This window comes from Daphnia magna, linkage group LG7 (genome assembly GCF_020631705.1).
Source record: "Daphnia magna isolate NIES linkage group LG7, ASM2063170v1.1, whole genome shotgun sequence".
In the NCBI taxonomy this organism is placed as follows: domain Eukaryota; kingdom Metazoa; phylum Arthropoda; class Branchiopoda; order Diplostraca; family Daphniidae; genus Daphnia; species Daphnia magna.
The window spans coordinates 3,601,289-3,618,771 of record NC_059188.1 but is presented as its reverse complement, the minus strand read 5'-3'; the positions used below and the strand labels follow the sequence as shown (position 1 = coordinate 3,618,771).

The 17,483-nt window shown below is 40.0% G+C and overlaps 2 protein-coding genes across 2 annotated transcripts; one reads left to right on the top strand and one right to left on the bottom strand.

Moving 5' to 3' along the window:
- Positions 1 to 1,143: 1,143 nt before the first annotated feature.
- On the top strand, positions 1,144 to 9,832 carry LOC116927704. Its single transcript, XM_032934740.2, has 16 exons — positions 1,144 to 1,921; positions 2,100 to 2,333; positions 5,633 to 6,044; positions 6,109 to 6,254; positions 6,385 to 6,535; positions 6,622 to 6,693; positions 6,759 to 6,815; positions 6,945 to 7,120; positions 7,476 to 7,587; positions 7,755 to 7,840; positions 7,900 to 8,056; positions 8,147 to 8,367; positions 8,488 to 8,637; positions 8,718 to 8,876; positions 8,939 to 9,121; positions 9,215 to 9,832. The coding sequence occupies exons 1-16, from the start codon at positions 1,535 to 1,537 to the stop codon at positions 9,377 to 9,379; spliced, it is 2,868 nt and encodes a 955-aa protein (XP_032790631.2). The 5' UTR covers positions 1,144 to 1,534; the 3' UTR covers positions 9,380 to 9,832.
- Positions 9,833 to 10,193: 361 nt separating this feature from the next.
- Positions 10,194 to 14,043, bottom strand: LOC116927722 (protein ROP). Its single transcript, XM_032934764.2, has 13 exons — positions 13,770 to 14,043; positions 13,276 to 13,425; positions 13,052 to 13,207; positions 12,896 to 12,999; positions 12,686 to 12,834; positions 12,532 to 12,617; positions 12,343 to 12,472; positions 12,177 to 12,278; positions 11,905 to 12,112; positions 11,568 to 11,816; positions 11,309 to 11,499; positions 11,088 to 11,236; positions 10,194 to 11,002 (listed from the first exon to the last, which is right to left on the bottom strand). Exons 1-13 carry the CDS (start codon positions 13,792 to 13,794, stop codon positions 10,935 to 10,937), a joined length of 1,767 nt encoding a protein of 588 aa, XP_032790655.1. The 5' UTR covers positions 13,795 to 14,043; the 3' UTR covers positions 10,194 to 10,934.
- Positions 14,044 to 17,483: the final 3,440 nt, after the last annotated feature.

Here is a 17,483-nt window from a genome sequence, read left to right as displayed (position 1 = left end):
AAAATAATTTTTTTAACGAGAATTCTTAACTGAAGCTGGTACTTTACATAAACATGAACGAACGTGAAATAAAACCGCCACGCAAACATGAAGGTGGATGGCCTAATGATTGGCAAGATATAGTTGGGATGAATCGCTAACTACAAATTCCTAGTAGTAATCAAGGAAGTTCAAGAAATTACCATTAACCTTTCGCTGATCTATAAACTTGATCGATTAGAAACTGGGAAAGATATGATCGTCCTGCTTTATTTTTTTCTTGTCGAGAATTGTTGAGAAACAAGTTTTCGTTACCCACGAAAAATTCAGCTATATATCAGCTTCCCAATGGCGATTTCTGTTATGCACGTCTTATTGCATATTTAAAGGCCGCTCTTAGATGCTGCTGACTTCCAGAGTCTGTTTTGTCGATCGAGACGCAACTGAGTAGTCTTCATAATTTAGACTCACCTCCTTTGAGGATTATCGGTAAGACAGGCTGTTAGGACGCATTTCAGAATAATGCTCAATCAAAATTAACCACGACAATTCTTACATTTTGAACTCTGTTTCCCTACCAAATAAAGAAAACTGATACAATTTTTAGATTGTTGTAATGTTTTTTTGTAGTTTTCATTATCATTTAAAACATTGTTAGCATTAATGCTGGAAATAACGTTTCCTTCGTTTTGCGTGCCGGCAATAATAGCCTACCTGTTAAACTTGTTTTGCATTGGCACCTGAGATAGCACGAACTGGGGTTGTACGGAACGTTAACGTGTTGGACATGTTTTCACGTAAAACAAGTTGGTGATTAAATTTATCTAAACAAAACCATGGTAAATTACCACTGCAAATTGAGTCCCTCGTAATGAACATTTCCAATTGAACTGTGTCTAATCAAACGTATTACATGTAATCTAACATGATGAAAAGAGAAAAGCTAATTCTAAGTGCCTTGCTTGTAATTCAAGCATTTCTTTTAAAAGCGTCCGAAGTTAATGTTGCCTATGATTGTCTTTGCGATCGAACAAGTTGATTTTTTGTTTTGCTTTGCTAGGGCTTTTGTGGACGCGCATTCGACACTAAGCACGACATCGACCCTTTCACGGAAACGTGATCACATGACCGGTAGACCCGATCTGTTCAAGTGCCTAGCACTGGCCTAAATTGGCTCAGTGTAGTCGAAGCTCTTCAGTCGACTACATGTTGAGTAGATGCTCCTCGCGCGACGGACTACTACTCCCTGTGTTTTCGACAAGCTGAGAACAGTCTCGCTTTTATAGAACACAAAAACATTTAAAAAAGGATAAAAAAAAAAATCGGCCAGTGGCATTATTACTACGCTCTTATGTTTAACTGTTGATTCGACAACTTTTTGAGGAAAATCTAGAAAAGACACAAATTTGCTTCGAAGACAGTGCTTCAAGGATTGCGTCAGCGGTGCATTTTCAAGTGCATCGGATTTGGATTTCAAGATTAGTTGAATTGATCTTGACGGGAAAACGTTACAGCCGTCATGGTCTGTATTATTAGTTAAAATAAATGCAACGCAATGCTCGAAGAATCAAAAACTAACGCCATGGAAAACACAGTTAAACTGATGGCCACTGAATATGCGACGAAGAAAGAAAAATGCTATTTCAATGGACACGCATGGCTGTGGGCGTCGATAATCCTACTCGTACTTGGCCAAATAGCCTCTTTTATTTACCTTATGCACGCTCAACAGAACTCAATTGACTACTATTCAAGATTGAAATGTTTTTGTCAAGAAAGTGACGAAAGGTCCTTTGTTCCACCGGCGAACGTTTCGATCGGCGAGACAAATCAGGCAGCTCGTTATTTTGTTGCAACTGATGCCGAAGCTGAAGTCGTCTTTTCGAGGAAAAAACGAAGTTCTAGCAGTAAAGCAGGCAAGCCTCAAAAGCATGCAAACAAAGTAAGTTGGCATATACGTACAGTAGTTAACTAAGAAGTGATAAAAGATAACTAACAAAATAATAATAACAACACATTGAAATGCAGGGATTGTACCCAAAATCTGTGCATCGATGTACATTTATCTTTTAACGATCGGCGATGTTTAACGATTGTTTGCATTATTTCCTGTTTCATAGAAAAACGGTCGCAAGCCTCGCTCTGACAAACACCCCATGGCAACGACTTTACCTATGGGCCAGTCCTCAGCATACGGGCCTGTTACGATGTCACCTGGAGTTCAACATCAAGCCAATGTTGAATTTGTCAATCCCAAATTTCGCGATGAGTATCTTTCGAGAAGCGAGACGGGCAGCAGTCCAAACCACGCGGACAATCCATGGGTTTGGTTGAACGCGTACTCTCGCATTCCGGTTAGTTCAAAATTTTCCTTTTTCACCACTTTCTTTTTTGTTGTTGTGCTGGTATTCAACACCCAATAGCTGTAATAATATTACATATTAGGAAAGAAATCATTTAGATAGCTGTATGCCGAACGAGCGATTAGGATTTTAAAATATAAACGAGGAAACACGAAAAAGATACTGTGGAATCAGGATTCAGGCCGATTGTACCGATCGAAGGTTGCACGCTTCCATCTGTTAAAAAACGAATCTTTGTTTTTCCTATTAACTATTTGATTATAGACTACAGAATAGCAGTCAGATTAAAGGGCAAATAGTTCTACAAGTGGCCATTCTTAAGGAATCATGGCAGTCCTTAAAAAGATTGTTGGTTTCCATTTGATGGTAGTCTACATATAGTCGGCAAAATAAAAAGCGGATAAACAACAGGTTTCGCTACGACTGTACGGCAGGGAGTTGAAACGACGAAGAGAAAATTCCAATTAAGGCGAGGCTTATGCTTGGCAACCTTATTAGCTACTTACTATCCATTGATGGCCATCGGCCTACTTTCATAGTCAAAGTCAAATATAAGAAATGTGCATATTTAACTCGACTATTGACACACAATATATCCCCTTTTAGTTCGACAGCTTCTATCCACTCGAAAGCGATTTTGTAATCATTGATGTACACAACCAAATATTTTGAACAGCTTGCAAGCATCACATTATTCAGCTCATGAATGCCAAGTTGTCTATCAACGGTTTCGCTTCGAAGGGGCGAGTAACGCGGTGTTGTAAAGCCCCACCCATGTCAGGATTGAGAATTTATGCTTCCTCTTAGGAAAGTGATGGACATTCCAATTTTGTTTTGGTTTTATGAACTTAAGCGACGATGTAATGTTTACGAGTTGACTTGAAGAAGTTCGTGCCACCTCGTGATATTTGATGTCGAGCTTTTTCATAGAACAAATGTTTGAGTTTAGGGATGCTTGACGCTAACAAATACAAGCGTCAAGTGAACGAATGAATTTTTGGTATATCACTAGAAAGCAGCACTTCTTTCGGTCCACAGCCGAGAGGAGTAGACCCAAGTTGTTCCTCAATGTTTACAAAAGAATTTTTGGTTAACCGCCTGTTTTCTGGCATTTTCCATGGGACTTAGAAGATCATCAAATTTGTATAAGGCTGTGCAAATAAAGACGTGTACGAGCATTGATGGATGGAACCTCTTGACTATTACCTCCTCGTGTGGGACGTTGAGTCCTACTTTAACCGTAAGAAATTGGACAGACAGTAGCTGACAGTACAAGTACTTTGGCACGCATGCTTAGTTGATTATGCCGGAAAGGAGAAACAAAACAAATTAAACAAAAAATCAGGCAGAGAATGAATTCTGCTGAAATAGCTTGAGTTACCCGCCAACAGATTTGATGAATAGGGGTCTATGGACTTCCAAATCTAATCTTATGCTGTCTGTTTTTTTTCATCTCACAAAAAAAAAAAAAAAAAACAAAAACGTGTTCGTAAAGGTGACGTAACATTTCAAACGTATGTTGCTACCCGAATCTACATGTCATGGGAGATTGAGGAGGCTCGGAACCACGATACACAATCTTAATTGACTAATTTATATACGAAGGTATAAAAGTGACATACAACCTTCAGCGTTCTTATAGCTTTCTACTTTCCAGAGGTGTGTTGATAATCATCAGTTTTGCAGTAACGATATGTTCCGGATACGTATCTGAGAATAACTTTTTTTTTTTCGAGGCGCTTTTTAATATAATTTATAGACTAGCTGTACAATTGAAAATAGCATTGAATGCAACGTAGCTGAATCTTACGGCATTTTACTGAACCGATATTTATTACCTTGAGGTAGCAATATTCATAATTCAAATTGTTTTCAGCTATTCAGAAGCAAAAAGAAAGAGCTGGCGGTATTTTCGCCGCGTTGGTTATGATTATATGTTATATGTACTGTACGTATAAGAACGGGTTTGAAATAAATATCCCGCGTAGCTTAGCATCGATTACCACCCAAAGTTACCATGATCATTCATCATCGACGCCAGTAATGACTGATATCACCACTGAATTGTATAGGTAAAAATTAAACCCCTCTTGAAGATCAGATAAAAAGGTTCGGCTGGTGTGAAGGCAAGTCCACTTTCGATCTAATTAATTCAGTAACTGAAAATATCAAATTTTTTCGTCAGTTCGTCTGAGACTCTGGTTGTTATAAAAGAATTTTATGAATTTTTCTTCTTCGCCACATGACTGCCGCAAACGTTAAAAAAAAGAAAGAAAAAACATAAATAAAATAATAAAATAGATAAATAAAGAGAAAGGTAAAAGGCCTGGCGGCATGATGATTTCATTGATATGACGGCATTGAGCGATGTGCTGCTGGCGTGCGCGCAGCTGCTAAAAACCGTCTTGCGTGAGAATGGAAACAGATGGGCTGCAAAATTAAAGCTCAGTCACGTTAGAGATGCGGAAAAAGCCTCCATACCTCTGATAAAAAATTCTGGTCGTTTTCGTAGTCAATGGGGAAGTTCTCCAGCCATCGCTTGCCCATCCTTTGCTGGTCTGGGGATTGATTAAAACGAAGGGGTATGCTGCTGAAGTAAATTTGGGTGTGGTATGCTGACTGACTCGACAGAAAGGTTAACCAAAAAGGCAGGAGATTGTCCTCTCCTTTTTCGCCCCCCCCCCTTTTTTTATAGTAGAATGGACCACGGCGTTCAATCTTGTGCACCATACAAATGCTAATTTATATGGCTGGATATTTGATGTCAAGCTAAAGCGTTTACAAGCGTCCACAGGGAATGCACTTTGTATAGAATGCAGAAGAAATTCAATGGCAACTTAATCCGCAACATGTTCACGCCTTGTATGCAAATGTACTTCTTGGCGGTGCATTGGTTGAGGAATTTTTTATGGAGCTGTGGCTATCCTTTTTTCCTGTTCAACAGAACAAATTACCTATCACCAGGCAGAAATCAATAATCATTTGAATATAGAAACGAACATTTTTGAGAAACCGACGTGGCAGTCTTGTACATCATTAGTTAGCTGTAAGGAAACGAACTTGGGCTAAATCAACTGCATTTAGTATTTATTACCCTTAAGCATGCATTTTTTAAGTTGGTAAAAAAAACATCCGTTAAAGCTCTTTAGCAGTACAGTTATTCAAATTGATGTCCGCATCCTATTTTGGACATTGCCCAAGATTTCTGAAAGAACCCACATTTGCTTTTCTGATAAAGAGTCTGTTCCCTAGATTCTATTGAGACACGCTTGCTGATCATTTTCCTTTAGGTTAATGCAATTCAGGAGTTTTGTTCGGCCACAAAAGACTACTGCCCACCAGGTCTTGAAGGTCCCATCGGTCCTCAGGGATTGGTGGGAGAAAAAGGAGTTCGAGGTGAACGAGGCGATCGTGGACAACAAGGTGAGACTGGGCTGCGTGGCCCAGTAGGGCCCATTGGTCCCCAAGGTCCCAAAGGACCTAAAGGCGATATGGGGAAAACAGGACTTCCAGGCTTGAACGGTCGAGACGGAGTACCCGGCGAACCTGGATTGGATGGAGTTCCAGGGCGAAGTGGCACTCCCGGATTTGATGGAATTTCAGGCTTGGATGGTTTGCCTGGACAGCCTGGACTAAATGGCAAAGACGGAAATCCTGGAACAACGGGATTGCAAGGCGATCCTGGTCCAATCGGTCCCCAAGGTGCCACAGCTATATTTCCACGAAAAGCATGGAACACACTTACAAATTGGCACATTTAATTCAGGACTTACGGGACCACGAGGAAAACCCGGTCGATCTGGCATTCCGGGAGTGCCTGGCGTTCCAGGTGTCAACACATGGGTTGTCAACACGACTGACCCCAGACGAATTGTCTTGGTGCCGCCCAGTATTCTTGGGGTTGACATCATCGTAAGTCTTTTTGCAACGATATAAACGGCTATCCATTGGCTCGCTTCATGCATATCATAAGCAGCCAGTTCTGCGAGGGATGTGTTGTGAATAAGTCTGCGATTAGATGTTGACGTTCGTTATTCTTTAGGATGGACAAATTCAAGGCAATGCAACCAGGACGGTCGTAATTCAAGAGGGGAAAAATTTACGACTGAGGTGCGGTACTGCTGGTAATCCAAGGCCGGAGGTGTCCTGGATGAGAGCAGACGGATCTCTCACGCCGATGGGATCATGGCAAAGTATTGTAGCCTAAATCTGCAGTCTGATCAAGTTCATTGTAACTCGTTATTAATTTATTCAATACGGCGTGTCGTAAACGATGCAGCTAGTGACGTACTTGGACCAACATTTAACATAACTCAAGTTCATCGCGATCACATGGGAGTGTATGTTTGCGGTAAAGTCATTTCATGCTCATTATTTTACACGCCCACCAAAGATTTGCTATGATTTCTTGAACAGTGGCTGACAACGGGATCCCTCCGCCTTCTTACCGCACAATCAACGTGGAAGTTCATTGTACGTAAAACCAGGAAAAATGTTATAATCTATCAAGCATTCTCGATAGCGTTACTTATAACTAACTTTAGGCAATGACCCGAATCTAATTTCCAATTTATTTTCTCTATGCTGCACCTGCGTGCGCAGTTCCTCCGTTGATTCGAACTGAAAGTCCATCGGTCGGAGTTGCCAACGGAAGTTCGGTGGTTTTGGAATGTGTGGTGGAGGCATTCCCCGAGTCCCTTTGCTATTGGGAACGAGCCGACGGCAGATCGATCGACAGTGCACACAAGGCATTCCTGAGAGACCAAGGAAAATACAAAGTAATCCCTTCTTATTATTATTATTATTCCACGGAGCAAGTCGAATCCTCTTTGTCAATGTCGTTCAATATCTATGGGAATCGACTCGCTTCCGATTTAGTTTTAATTAAGAAAGAATTATTCCTAGTCAAGAAAATTGAACCAGGCCTTACTATTGTTTAATTTAAAAAAAAGAAAAATTAATTTGAATTATTGCCTTTTGTGAAAGTTGAAATTGAACTGCATTACATTTATTAAATTGCAAAGCACGAAAAGTGTGGGCATCATTGATGGCCAAATGCCAAACGAGTACAGCTTGAAATATTTTCTTTGATTTAGGCTCATCCCATTTGTTTTCTTGTTTCTTCCCGTTCAGGTTCAAATGACACTCAATCTTACTATCACAAATCCGAATACTGATTACGGTCGCTACCACTGCGTCAGCAAGAACGAAGTGGGCATAACTCGCGGTGAAATTGACGTATACGGTACGTATTATTTCCCGTCATTCTTTTCGCTTTTAACAATGACTATTGCCAGCTACCGTGAATGAACAAAGAAAAAGAAAGAACAGTCTATTTCCATCCAAAATATATTAAAAGCGTATGCTATACCACTGAGAGACGAAAATGATTATAATTTGTTTCTTTTATAGCAATGGATCCACGATATAGTCAGGCTGGTGGAACAAATGATCCGAAATTGTGGGGCACGCCGCCATCCGACATGGTGGATTTGGAGGTAGTAAATAAATCCACACACGGAATAATAGATCTTTCCTAATCACTACGAATGCTCAGGATGTGTGCCCTCCTCCACCGGATTGCCCGAAATGTTCTTCTGCTCCATCGGAAAAATGTCGGGAGAGCGGCTTAGGAATGTTTGACGTTCTAGGCCGTTTAGATATCAGACCTTTAGGCAATGAAACATATTCAGGATACGTTAATCGAACTCAGGGTATTTTCCTCTCTTCCCCATTCATTAAAGCGTGACACGGCAACGAAAAAGAGCATTACCAAAATGTTAAGTTAAACATATTATAATTAGATTGCGTCATGGTGGCAATTGGAAAGCCGGTGTACCATCGTTTTACGAACGCTACACACGGCAACTGGATGCGAGACTCGCTGCCACGTACGATGGCTGATGGCGATAAGTATTGGGCTACCAAATTCAACGAAACTTATGTTCTGTACGAATACATCAACAAAACAGCCTTCAAGAAAGATACCTCTGCTCGGAACTACACGTTGCCTTTTGCTCTAAAGGTAGAGCTATTTTTGAACAGATAATGTTTCGTTCCTCAAAATGCAGATATGACATCAATTGGGGCATTGAATGCAATATAACAACAACAAAAATGTGATATTTTCTTTTTCATTGTAAAGGGATACCTTCACGTTGTTTATAATGGGTCGCTTTACTACCACCAGCAAGAGGAATCGCGTGTCATTCGCTACGAACTAGCATCTGAACGTAACACGATGGTATACTTACCAAATGCGACTGTAACCGGCAACGTGTACCTCTATTCGCAAGTTCGTGCCCAAATCAGTTAGCGGTTTATCGCACCAATAGGTTCAATTATTCAAACATCGATTTGTTCTCTATTTTCCAGTCGCAAAGCTACTTGGATTTCTCCGTGGACGAAACAGGCTTATGGGTGATTTACGGTGCAAACTCCGGTGACGTGGCCACCAACAACACAGTTGTGGCTAAGCTCAATCCTTATTCTTTAGAGATTGAGTACATTTGGAATATTTCGCTAAATAATCAGGTACGCACGATAGCATTTTCATTAAACTAGTCTCACCAGTATCCGTTAACATGCGGCCACAGAGGGCTGGCGAAATGTTTATTGCGTGCGGTGTGCTTTACGCCTTGGATAGCGTCACTGAACGAACCACGAAAATTCGATTTGCTCTTGACTTGTACAGAAACAAACTGCTGGAAGTGGACGGTTTGACATTCACTAATCCCTTCCGCAAAACAAGTATGGTTGGCTACAATCACAGAAATAAGGTAATTTTCTATGAGAACTAATCATCTCCTCGTGTGAATTCTCGAGGGGGAAATATATATATTAAATTGTTTTTTTGTTTTTTTTTTAAACAGGAACTGTACACGTGGGACAATGGCAACCAGTTAACGTATCCGGTCAAGTTTACTGATATTGGTTATAACACCCCTGACAACGATCTTGCAAACGATCGAATTGAGGTCAGCGGGCCGGAGGCTCTCATTCAGGACGAGTGGGACAGTATCATTGAAATAACGTAGTGCACTGCGGTAACGGGGACCATCAAATAACTGTTTGCTTTTTGCTATACTATTCATAGAACATGTAGAAATAGAAGAGTAGGCAGTGGGGCGATACATGCGCTTTAAAAAAAAAGAAAACCGCACAAGAATGAATTTTGCTCCTTTACTTTCATACATCGTTATGCTAGGGCTTCATATGATTCATTGATATCTTCATACTGTCGTTAGATTCTTGTCTTTTCTTTTAAGTCGTCCTCCAATATCGCCATTTTTAATTTTTTTTTCCTGACTTTTGGTTATGGTGGTTAAACGAGCGCAACTGAGCAAAGAATTCCTTCGCTTAGCCCCAATCCCCCCCTAGACATAAATTTAGGTGCATCTTAATAATCATAATAGGCACATACAGCAGCTGTTGCTCAATTGAATAACAGGTCTGTCATATAGAACAATACAAAAAGCTTCGTTGCTCTAGATCGTTTTTTATGATTCTGCCCTTTTTTTCTCTCTCTCCTTTTCATTTGGGGTTCACGAGTGTTGTTCATTTTTTGTTTGTTCCCTTGCTGCGATGTAAATATCGAAATTTTTACCACTGCAGAAACCACATTGCGATCGACAGGGACTAGAACGTTATGCAATAGTAAATTGCAGCAACGTAGGGGTGGTACGAACGTATACAGCATCAGTATGAAAAGAAACTGATGACAATATGAAGCTAAAAGCAAAAGTGGTTAAATACAGTAGATTTTAAATGATTTGTTGCCTTTTCTCATACATTCTAATTTTGGAATTTGTTACCTTTTCTTGTCTCAGCATATTGAGAGTGACGCATCTAGACTTTCGAAAGCACGTTGTATTTTTTATTTTATTTTTTTTTGTTTTACTCATTTAAACAACAATCGATGAACCAATGCTAATAAAACAGGTGATCCAATCTACAGCAACTCGGAGCCAAGGTTCCGTCTACGTATTACCCACCTAATTACAACGCCTTTCGACAAGTACTAGGGTTGAACGAACACGGATTTATGGAATGTTATGTGAATAATAATGCTCAAAAACTTACGCCGAAATGTGAGATAATAGGAAGCGACTTTAGATAGGGATGAATGCGACTAGTTATGATGGGGGAAAAACATCCGCACTTTGCCGTCATAGACTAGGACACTAACGTACTGTATGACCGCACATTTTGCGAAAATCAGTAAATGGGTTTGCAATCACATCTAAAGACTGATCAATAAAACAGTTCCAAATGCCAAATACTCAACTACTGTAAGCTAGTAAAGCTCAGATGATGCGTGATACAATAATTAAATACTAGCTTTAATAGTAACGATAATAAGGATTAGAAAGTACGTAAAGGATCCAATAGAAAAACTGGGAGTAGACGTAGGGCGCCGAAGCGCGACCACGAATTCCGTCGATTACGGATTTAAGGACAACAATCGGGCATCAAAAGAAGGCTACAAACACAAAAATTTTAAACAACGTTTGACGATGTTTTGCTTCCACGAGACAACCGATGTACTATGCGATTTTGTTTCCCCTATTCGTCCAAAAAGCGTGAAACGTTTCAGTTGCCGTTACTTAGTTCCTTAAGGTCATTAAGGAAGCTCTCCGGAGTCAAAAGGTGAGTTGAACCTACGAGCAAATAAATCAAAGAAATTCCCAATTCAAAATACAATTAGTGATTTGCTTAAAAAAAATTATGGCAAAAGGTACTAACCGACAATGACCTCCCAGTTTTTGACGGCATTCGTAACTTCGTAAGCGGATCTCATTTCCGAATACGAGGCTCCACCCATTACAAAAACTATTATGCGAGGAACATTCCTCACATGCTGCTGGGATTTGTCTTTATGCCAGTACCGTGCACTGGTCAGAAAAAAAGAAACAAACAAGATACACATGATTTCTATGTGACAATTGAATACACGAAGTGGTTACCTTGGTGGGGCATTTCGAGAGACAGGGGCAGCAGGGCGTCCAGCCAGGAATGGGAAATGCCTTTGATCCAATTTGTCTTCTATAGCATCTTCTGCGATATCCTTTAGGATAGGAGTCCAGCGGGACATTTGATAAGTCTGTTCTGTAATGCGTTCCTTTCGAGTGATCTGATGGATTTTCTTTCGAGTGCCCTAGAAATCACAATTCGACAGTCAAAATTAAAATTGATACTTAAACTCAGTAGGAATTCTTATTTTACGTCGACTACAACGTTGAGACCCAACAAAGCCATGTTAATAATGATGCTACGCTCGTTAGGTGGAATCTGGGCGTGCTGAATCAGCTTGGTAAGATTTTCTTCCGAAATACCGTTCTTGGAAAGAATGTAAAGCAGAATGATTCGGATTTTATCAAAATTGCTGACTTTAGTGTCTAGAAGAATTGGCACAATGTTCCTCATGTGATCTTTGATTTTCTCTCCTTCGGCATCTGTACCCATGGCTAGATCCTAAAACGAAAACATAATTTAAGAAAGATTCAAACAGGGAATAATTGTTCTATATATATATATATCGAATCAATTAAATTGCAAGTACCTGCTCCACTTTGCATAACTTATCAACATTTCCTTGATAGCACTTCATACAATCTTCCGCAAGATGAAGATGGGTTCCATATTTGGACAACTCTTTCTGATATTGGGGCATCTTTTTAATCATTTGGGATAGATCTTTCATAGAAGACTTGTCGCCTGCTGGCATTCGCTTTGATTCCGTGAACTTTTTCATATTCTTCGTAACATTTCTATAAAAAAAGGTATTTTTTAAACCCTTACATTACCGACATCAACCAAACAGAAATATTTTACGTCGAGACGACCGCTATATGCTGATGACGCAATTCAACCCACAAATCGTCATTTTCATCAAGTAATACTTCCCTCTCCGGCCCACCAGCTGTACTTTCGTATCTGAGTCATAATAGAAAGTTAGTATGTTTTTTTTTTGTGTGCAAAAATTTATCGTGCTACGAACTTATAAACGTCGTTTTCAATTGGAAGCAAATCGTACGCCATAGCTTGCAAAGTCAACTCGTGAAGCAGCGGAGAAACACAATCGAATCCTCGATCAAGGATAATAAGCTGGGAACGTGCTTTTTCAGGACCTAAATAGATTCATGCGATTAAACTTGAATATCTCGTTTTGAAACACAGTGAGACCCACCTTCGCCCATGGTCGGCTCGTCAGCTTTATAGGCATCCAGTTTATGTTGGACCAGTTGCGCTAGCTCAGCGTTGCGATCATAGTCACTAGAAATAAAAAAAGATGTTGATAGCTAGAAAAAGAATTTATATCGAACAAAATGAATCTATCTAACACTCTGTAGCGAATAGTGGGATATTCGCCTAAAGTAGCACAAAGGGTTGCTATCTGTTCAGCAGTGCGTTCCATTTCCGCTGTACGACCTTGCGATTTCTGCGGATTAAAATAGTACTGAAACGCATCGCGGTTATCCAACGAAAAGACCTGCAACAAAAAGTAAGATTATGAAACGCCAATCACTTAGATGACGATAAAAAGAAATTACCTGCGACTCATAAGGGAGGAACGCAATGTTGATTTCCTTCAGAGTTTTTATAAACTTAGATACTGGATGTTTGCAAACTTCATTGAACAACTCCTCCGCACACGCTTGAAGAAAAAAAGGTTAGATTGCAACAAAGCCAATTCACAAAACGTATACCTTCAGTGAAGAAAACATGGGCACACTTGTATTTGGCACGGCTCGGCGAAAGGAAATCATTCATCAATCCTCTAACAGAACTATCACATGGAGTAATCAGATAGATAGCTTCCATGGCAGGCAAAGGCTCGCGTTTCTTGTTAAGATCTTCTACCACTAGAACGAAAATGTTGCTAAGACTCTTTAGTGTCTAACCAATACATAAATGTAAACAGGACACTTACATGTGATTCCTTCACTAGCTATTTCATGCATTTTGCAACATGCCGAAACCATTCTCATTGAAAGTTGATCCACCAAAAGAATACGCCAGTCTGTTCCTCCTCCAGTTCCTGAAGTCTTCCTATTGGACCGGATGACATCTTGCATAATCTCTGTATTGAATGGAAACAAAAGAATCTACTTTAGCCACATTAGCAAAAAACACAAAAAAAATCTTCGTCCAAACTCCAATTTCCAATAATCAGATTATGATAGCCTTTTGAAAACCTCTAAACCAATAAGAAAAACCCTAAATGGAAATGTAGAGAGGATTCAATATTCCTCAGACAAGGGTACGTGACGTCATCAGGTTCCCGATCGATAAGTCAGATTTTTGACAATTAACGCAAACGGAAGCAGTATTTTCAAGAGCACATTGAAAACCAAGACTTTATTGCACAGCTTACAGTTATCTATTTAGTTTATGATATTTTTAAAATGTTTTTCCTACACTTACTTTGTCCGACTGTTGTTTTCAGCATTTTCGTTAATGTTCTTCCCTTCAAGAGGACGACCTACTCGTTGTCCCTTCACGAAACACAAGGCAAAACACCACTCGGCCGATCTCTCACGAAAAATGATTAACGTTAAAACCCAGCAGCCAATAAACGCACTTCAGGATACTACTATTTGTGAATGTAAACTAAATTTGAGATGCGAGTATTCTTTGGGTTGATTTGGTAGGTCGACTCACCTTCAGTGGGTGCAGCGAATACCAAACGCTTGACTATTTAAGGCCGAACGCGTTCGCATAGTCTTTCACAAAAATAATAAGAATGGCGGGATAGATTTGGGCGTGGTGAATCGCGTCATGTACCCTAGCGTTCCCTAGCGACAAAAAACTCAACTTCGTTAAAAGACCGATGGTGCAATCCGAAGTAGAACTTCTTCCTTGTATCAGTATCTTTTTTTGTCGGGATGTACAAATTCCTATCAGGAGACTCCGCACATTAGCATAGCATCCCGAAGAATGGCTAAGAATTTGCTAAGTCATACTTCATGTAGCTATCAAGCTCTCGATCAAACCCACGTACAAAACCAATAACAAATGGTAGTCTAATCTTAAAAAAAAAAAATAGAAGTGCTTACATCATGTTGAGCAATAACGGCAAAGAAAATGAAACCACGAATTTTACTACTCTATGTCCTCTGAACAATAGGGGATCTAAATTGGTTTTGCAAGAAATTATGTTGAACGCCGAATCATAGCTGTCACACTACACCTGGAAAATCATTACATGTTAAGTCAATATTACCTGCCTCTATACTAAGCCTCAAAATAGCCTCGTTGTTGTTACGCTAGCGTAGTGAGAATATTTCGAAATTATACATGTCTACTTACGCAGGCAGCTTTAGCTCCTCCGCCATCAGCACCATGGACTATCATGATACGTACGTTTTTATCAATCTGAATCTTTTACTTTCAGACATAATAACTTGCATAAGCCATAATACTGGGAACAACGGAATGTATAGTCATAATCGGTTTGATGATGGCAATGGTGAAATTCTACGCAACGCATCCTTACAATAATGAATTGTTTATTTATTTTTGCAATTAATTTTTAAACGCCAAATATTAAACAAAATTCTTCATTTATTTCTCAATTTCATTTCAAATATATTTAAAAGAACAGCAAGTTTAGTCACAGAATCCACCAGAACGTTATCGACATGATTGGAACGTGAAATGGCATGTGTAGGGGTATACTTTATGAAGCTAGACTTGCCGTCCGATCAAAACATTTGATTTGATTTTCGATCAATCGGCCCAGGCCCGGGCCCGGCGATCAAAACATTGTCAAAAAATGGGAAGAGATCGATTTCTAAAGCTTCGATCTCAAAACTAATAATGAACACAACCATTTATTAACCATTAAGAATGATTTTTAAAACCATAATTTATTATATTTTTTTAATATTTTTATAAAACCCAATAAAAATAGACTCAAAACTTGCTCCAAAAATTAAGTCCCAAACTTACCACTCAAAAATTAAGTCCCAAAGTTTTAAATTGGGAGCGAGACTTTAGACCCCTTCGACATAAGACCACAGGGGGGTCTATTTTAGACCCCCACGTTGCGACGCAAGACCCCCAACATAAAAAAAATATTTGTATTTGTTAATTAATGGACAACGCAAAACCCCTAGCCCCCGACGCAAGGTCCCTGTGTCTTTTTTTTATTTAATGTAACCCTGACTTAAGACCCCGTGCCTTAAAATGTCTTCATATATTACCGACTTTAAGTCCCTGTCCCCCGACACAATGTCCCTGTATTTTTCGCCATTAAATATTATCCCGACTCAAGACCCCGTTTTCCAAAATGTGCCAACAATTCCTAACTTTATACCCCAGACACAAGTCCCCGTAATTTTTGCAAACGAAATATTTTCCCGACCAAAGTCCCCTTGCCTTATCATGTTATAGTAACATCTACTTGAAGCCCCGCTTTAAAACCCCAGAAATTTTAAATTTACCTAAAAAAATTTTCTTTTTCAAAACCATCTTTTCTGCCACACTTAAACAAAGCGGCATCATTTGTAGGGATTACCGACTCGAGAATAGATCGCACACTTCAGCTTTAAAATATCCTTTAAAAGGATCTTAAAACAATCATTAATACATCCAGGCATTTTTAGCAAAAGTTATTGAACAGAAAACGGATTACGGATAGCTAAATTTGTTTTTATTCGAATTTCATTTTATGGGTCAGATGAGGAAAGAAAACAGATCATACTGATGAATAAATAAAAGTAATTCAGGGAAATTAATTGAAAATTTGAGCGACTGGAGTACGGCAATAAAAGCAGGGATTGCGGGCAAATCTCTCAAGCTGCTCGGCACATTGGTGGCAGACCGTGTGCCCACAAGAAATAAAAATTTTATTCTTTGGATTGATGGTGCAAGTATCACAAATGTGCGCTGGCTGAGGATTGTGATGGTCAGCAGCAACAACAGGAGGGGCCACAATTACAGGCTCAACAACAGCAGGGGTAACAATTACGGGCTCAACAACCCCAAGAGCAGCGGCAGCCGCAACCGGAGTGCGACGTGGTCGACCTCGAGGTCTTGGAGCCGGAAGCTCTGCAGCAGCAAGCTCCGCAAAGGCTCCTCCCGGAATTTGCAACTGGCGTGGGCGGCCTCGGGGTCGACGTAGTGGCTCGTTACCCTCATTTAAATTTTCAATGAGGATTCGACCTGGGCGCCCACGGCGCCGAACCGTTCATCGACATTTTCAGCTGACAGCCGGCGTCTACGAACAGGTTGACGATGAACTGGAGCTGGCTCTTCAGCAACTATACCAGCCAGGCCCTCTAGATCGTCATTTTCTGGCGCTGGACGGGCCAGTACATCGGCCGTTCTATCAAGCTAGAAAAAAAAAGAACAAGGCTGTTATAACAGATTAGAACAAAGTAGTCTAGTTGAATTTAACCATTGCCAGAGAATAGAGTTACCTGATCGGGTTCGAAGAATTCTACCCGCCACATCGAAAAACTCATATATCTGAATTGCGCCGGATGTTAGCTGTTCCGTTAAGGTCTTGATGTTACGGTCGCGTCGCTTGTTTACCAAACGTTGTGGTCGACGAAATCTGCTGTGCTGCCCGAATTGCAATGAAGTCCTTCTCTGTATTTTCATTAAATTCTTGAATATGTTCTAGTGAATGAGGAAAAGAACGCATTTATAGTAAAATTAGAAAACAAATTGCAAACATGTGTAAAAATTTACGTATGAAAGACCAGAAATTTTGATGATGCGGACCGCAACGTGCGTTGAACAAGCGATTAAAGGATTAAACTTCATTGTTGGTTCGATGATCGTCGCCAGAGACGCAAAAACGTTCAGGGCCTTGGTTTGTGAACCAATATCCTCCCATATATTGGAAAATTCTCGGCAAGAAGAGCATTTTCGGTACGGTGTCTTATAGTCTGCAATGAGAAAAATGTTAAATTTTTCCATGGATTAAACCCAATTATATCACTATGTTTTGCCTGGAATCCTTCGTAGGCTCAATTCGACGGTAGCAATGCGAGGGCAATTAGCTTCTTCACGATACTCCTTATGACCCCGCCTGATCTATAGGCCCTTTGAAGTCCTTCTTTGCAGGCTCTACGATAAATATAGGTAAATTTAAAATTTCGGGGGTTTTAAAGCGGGGCTTCAAGTAGA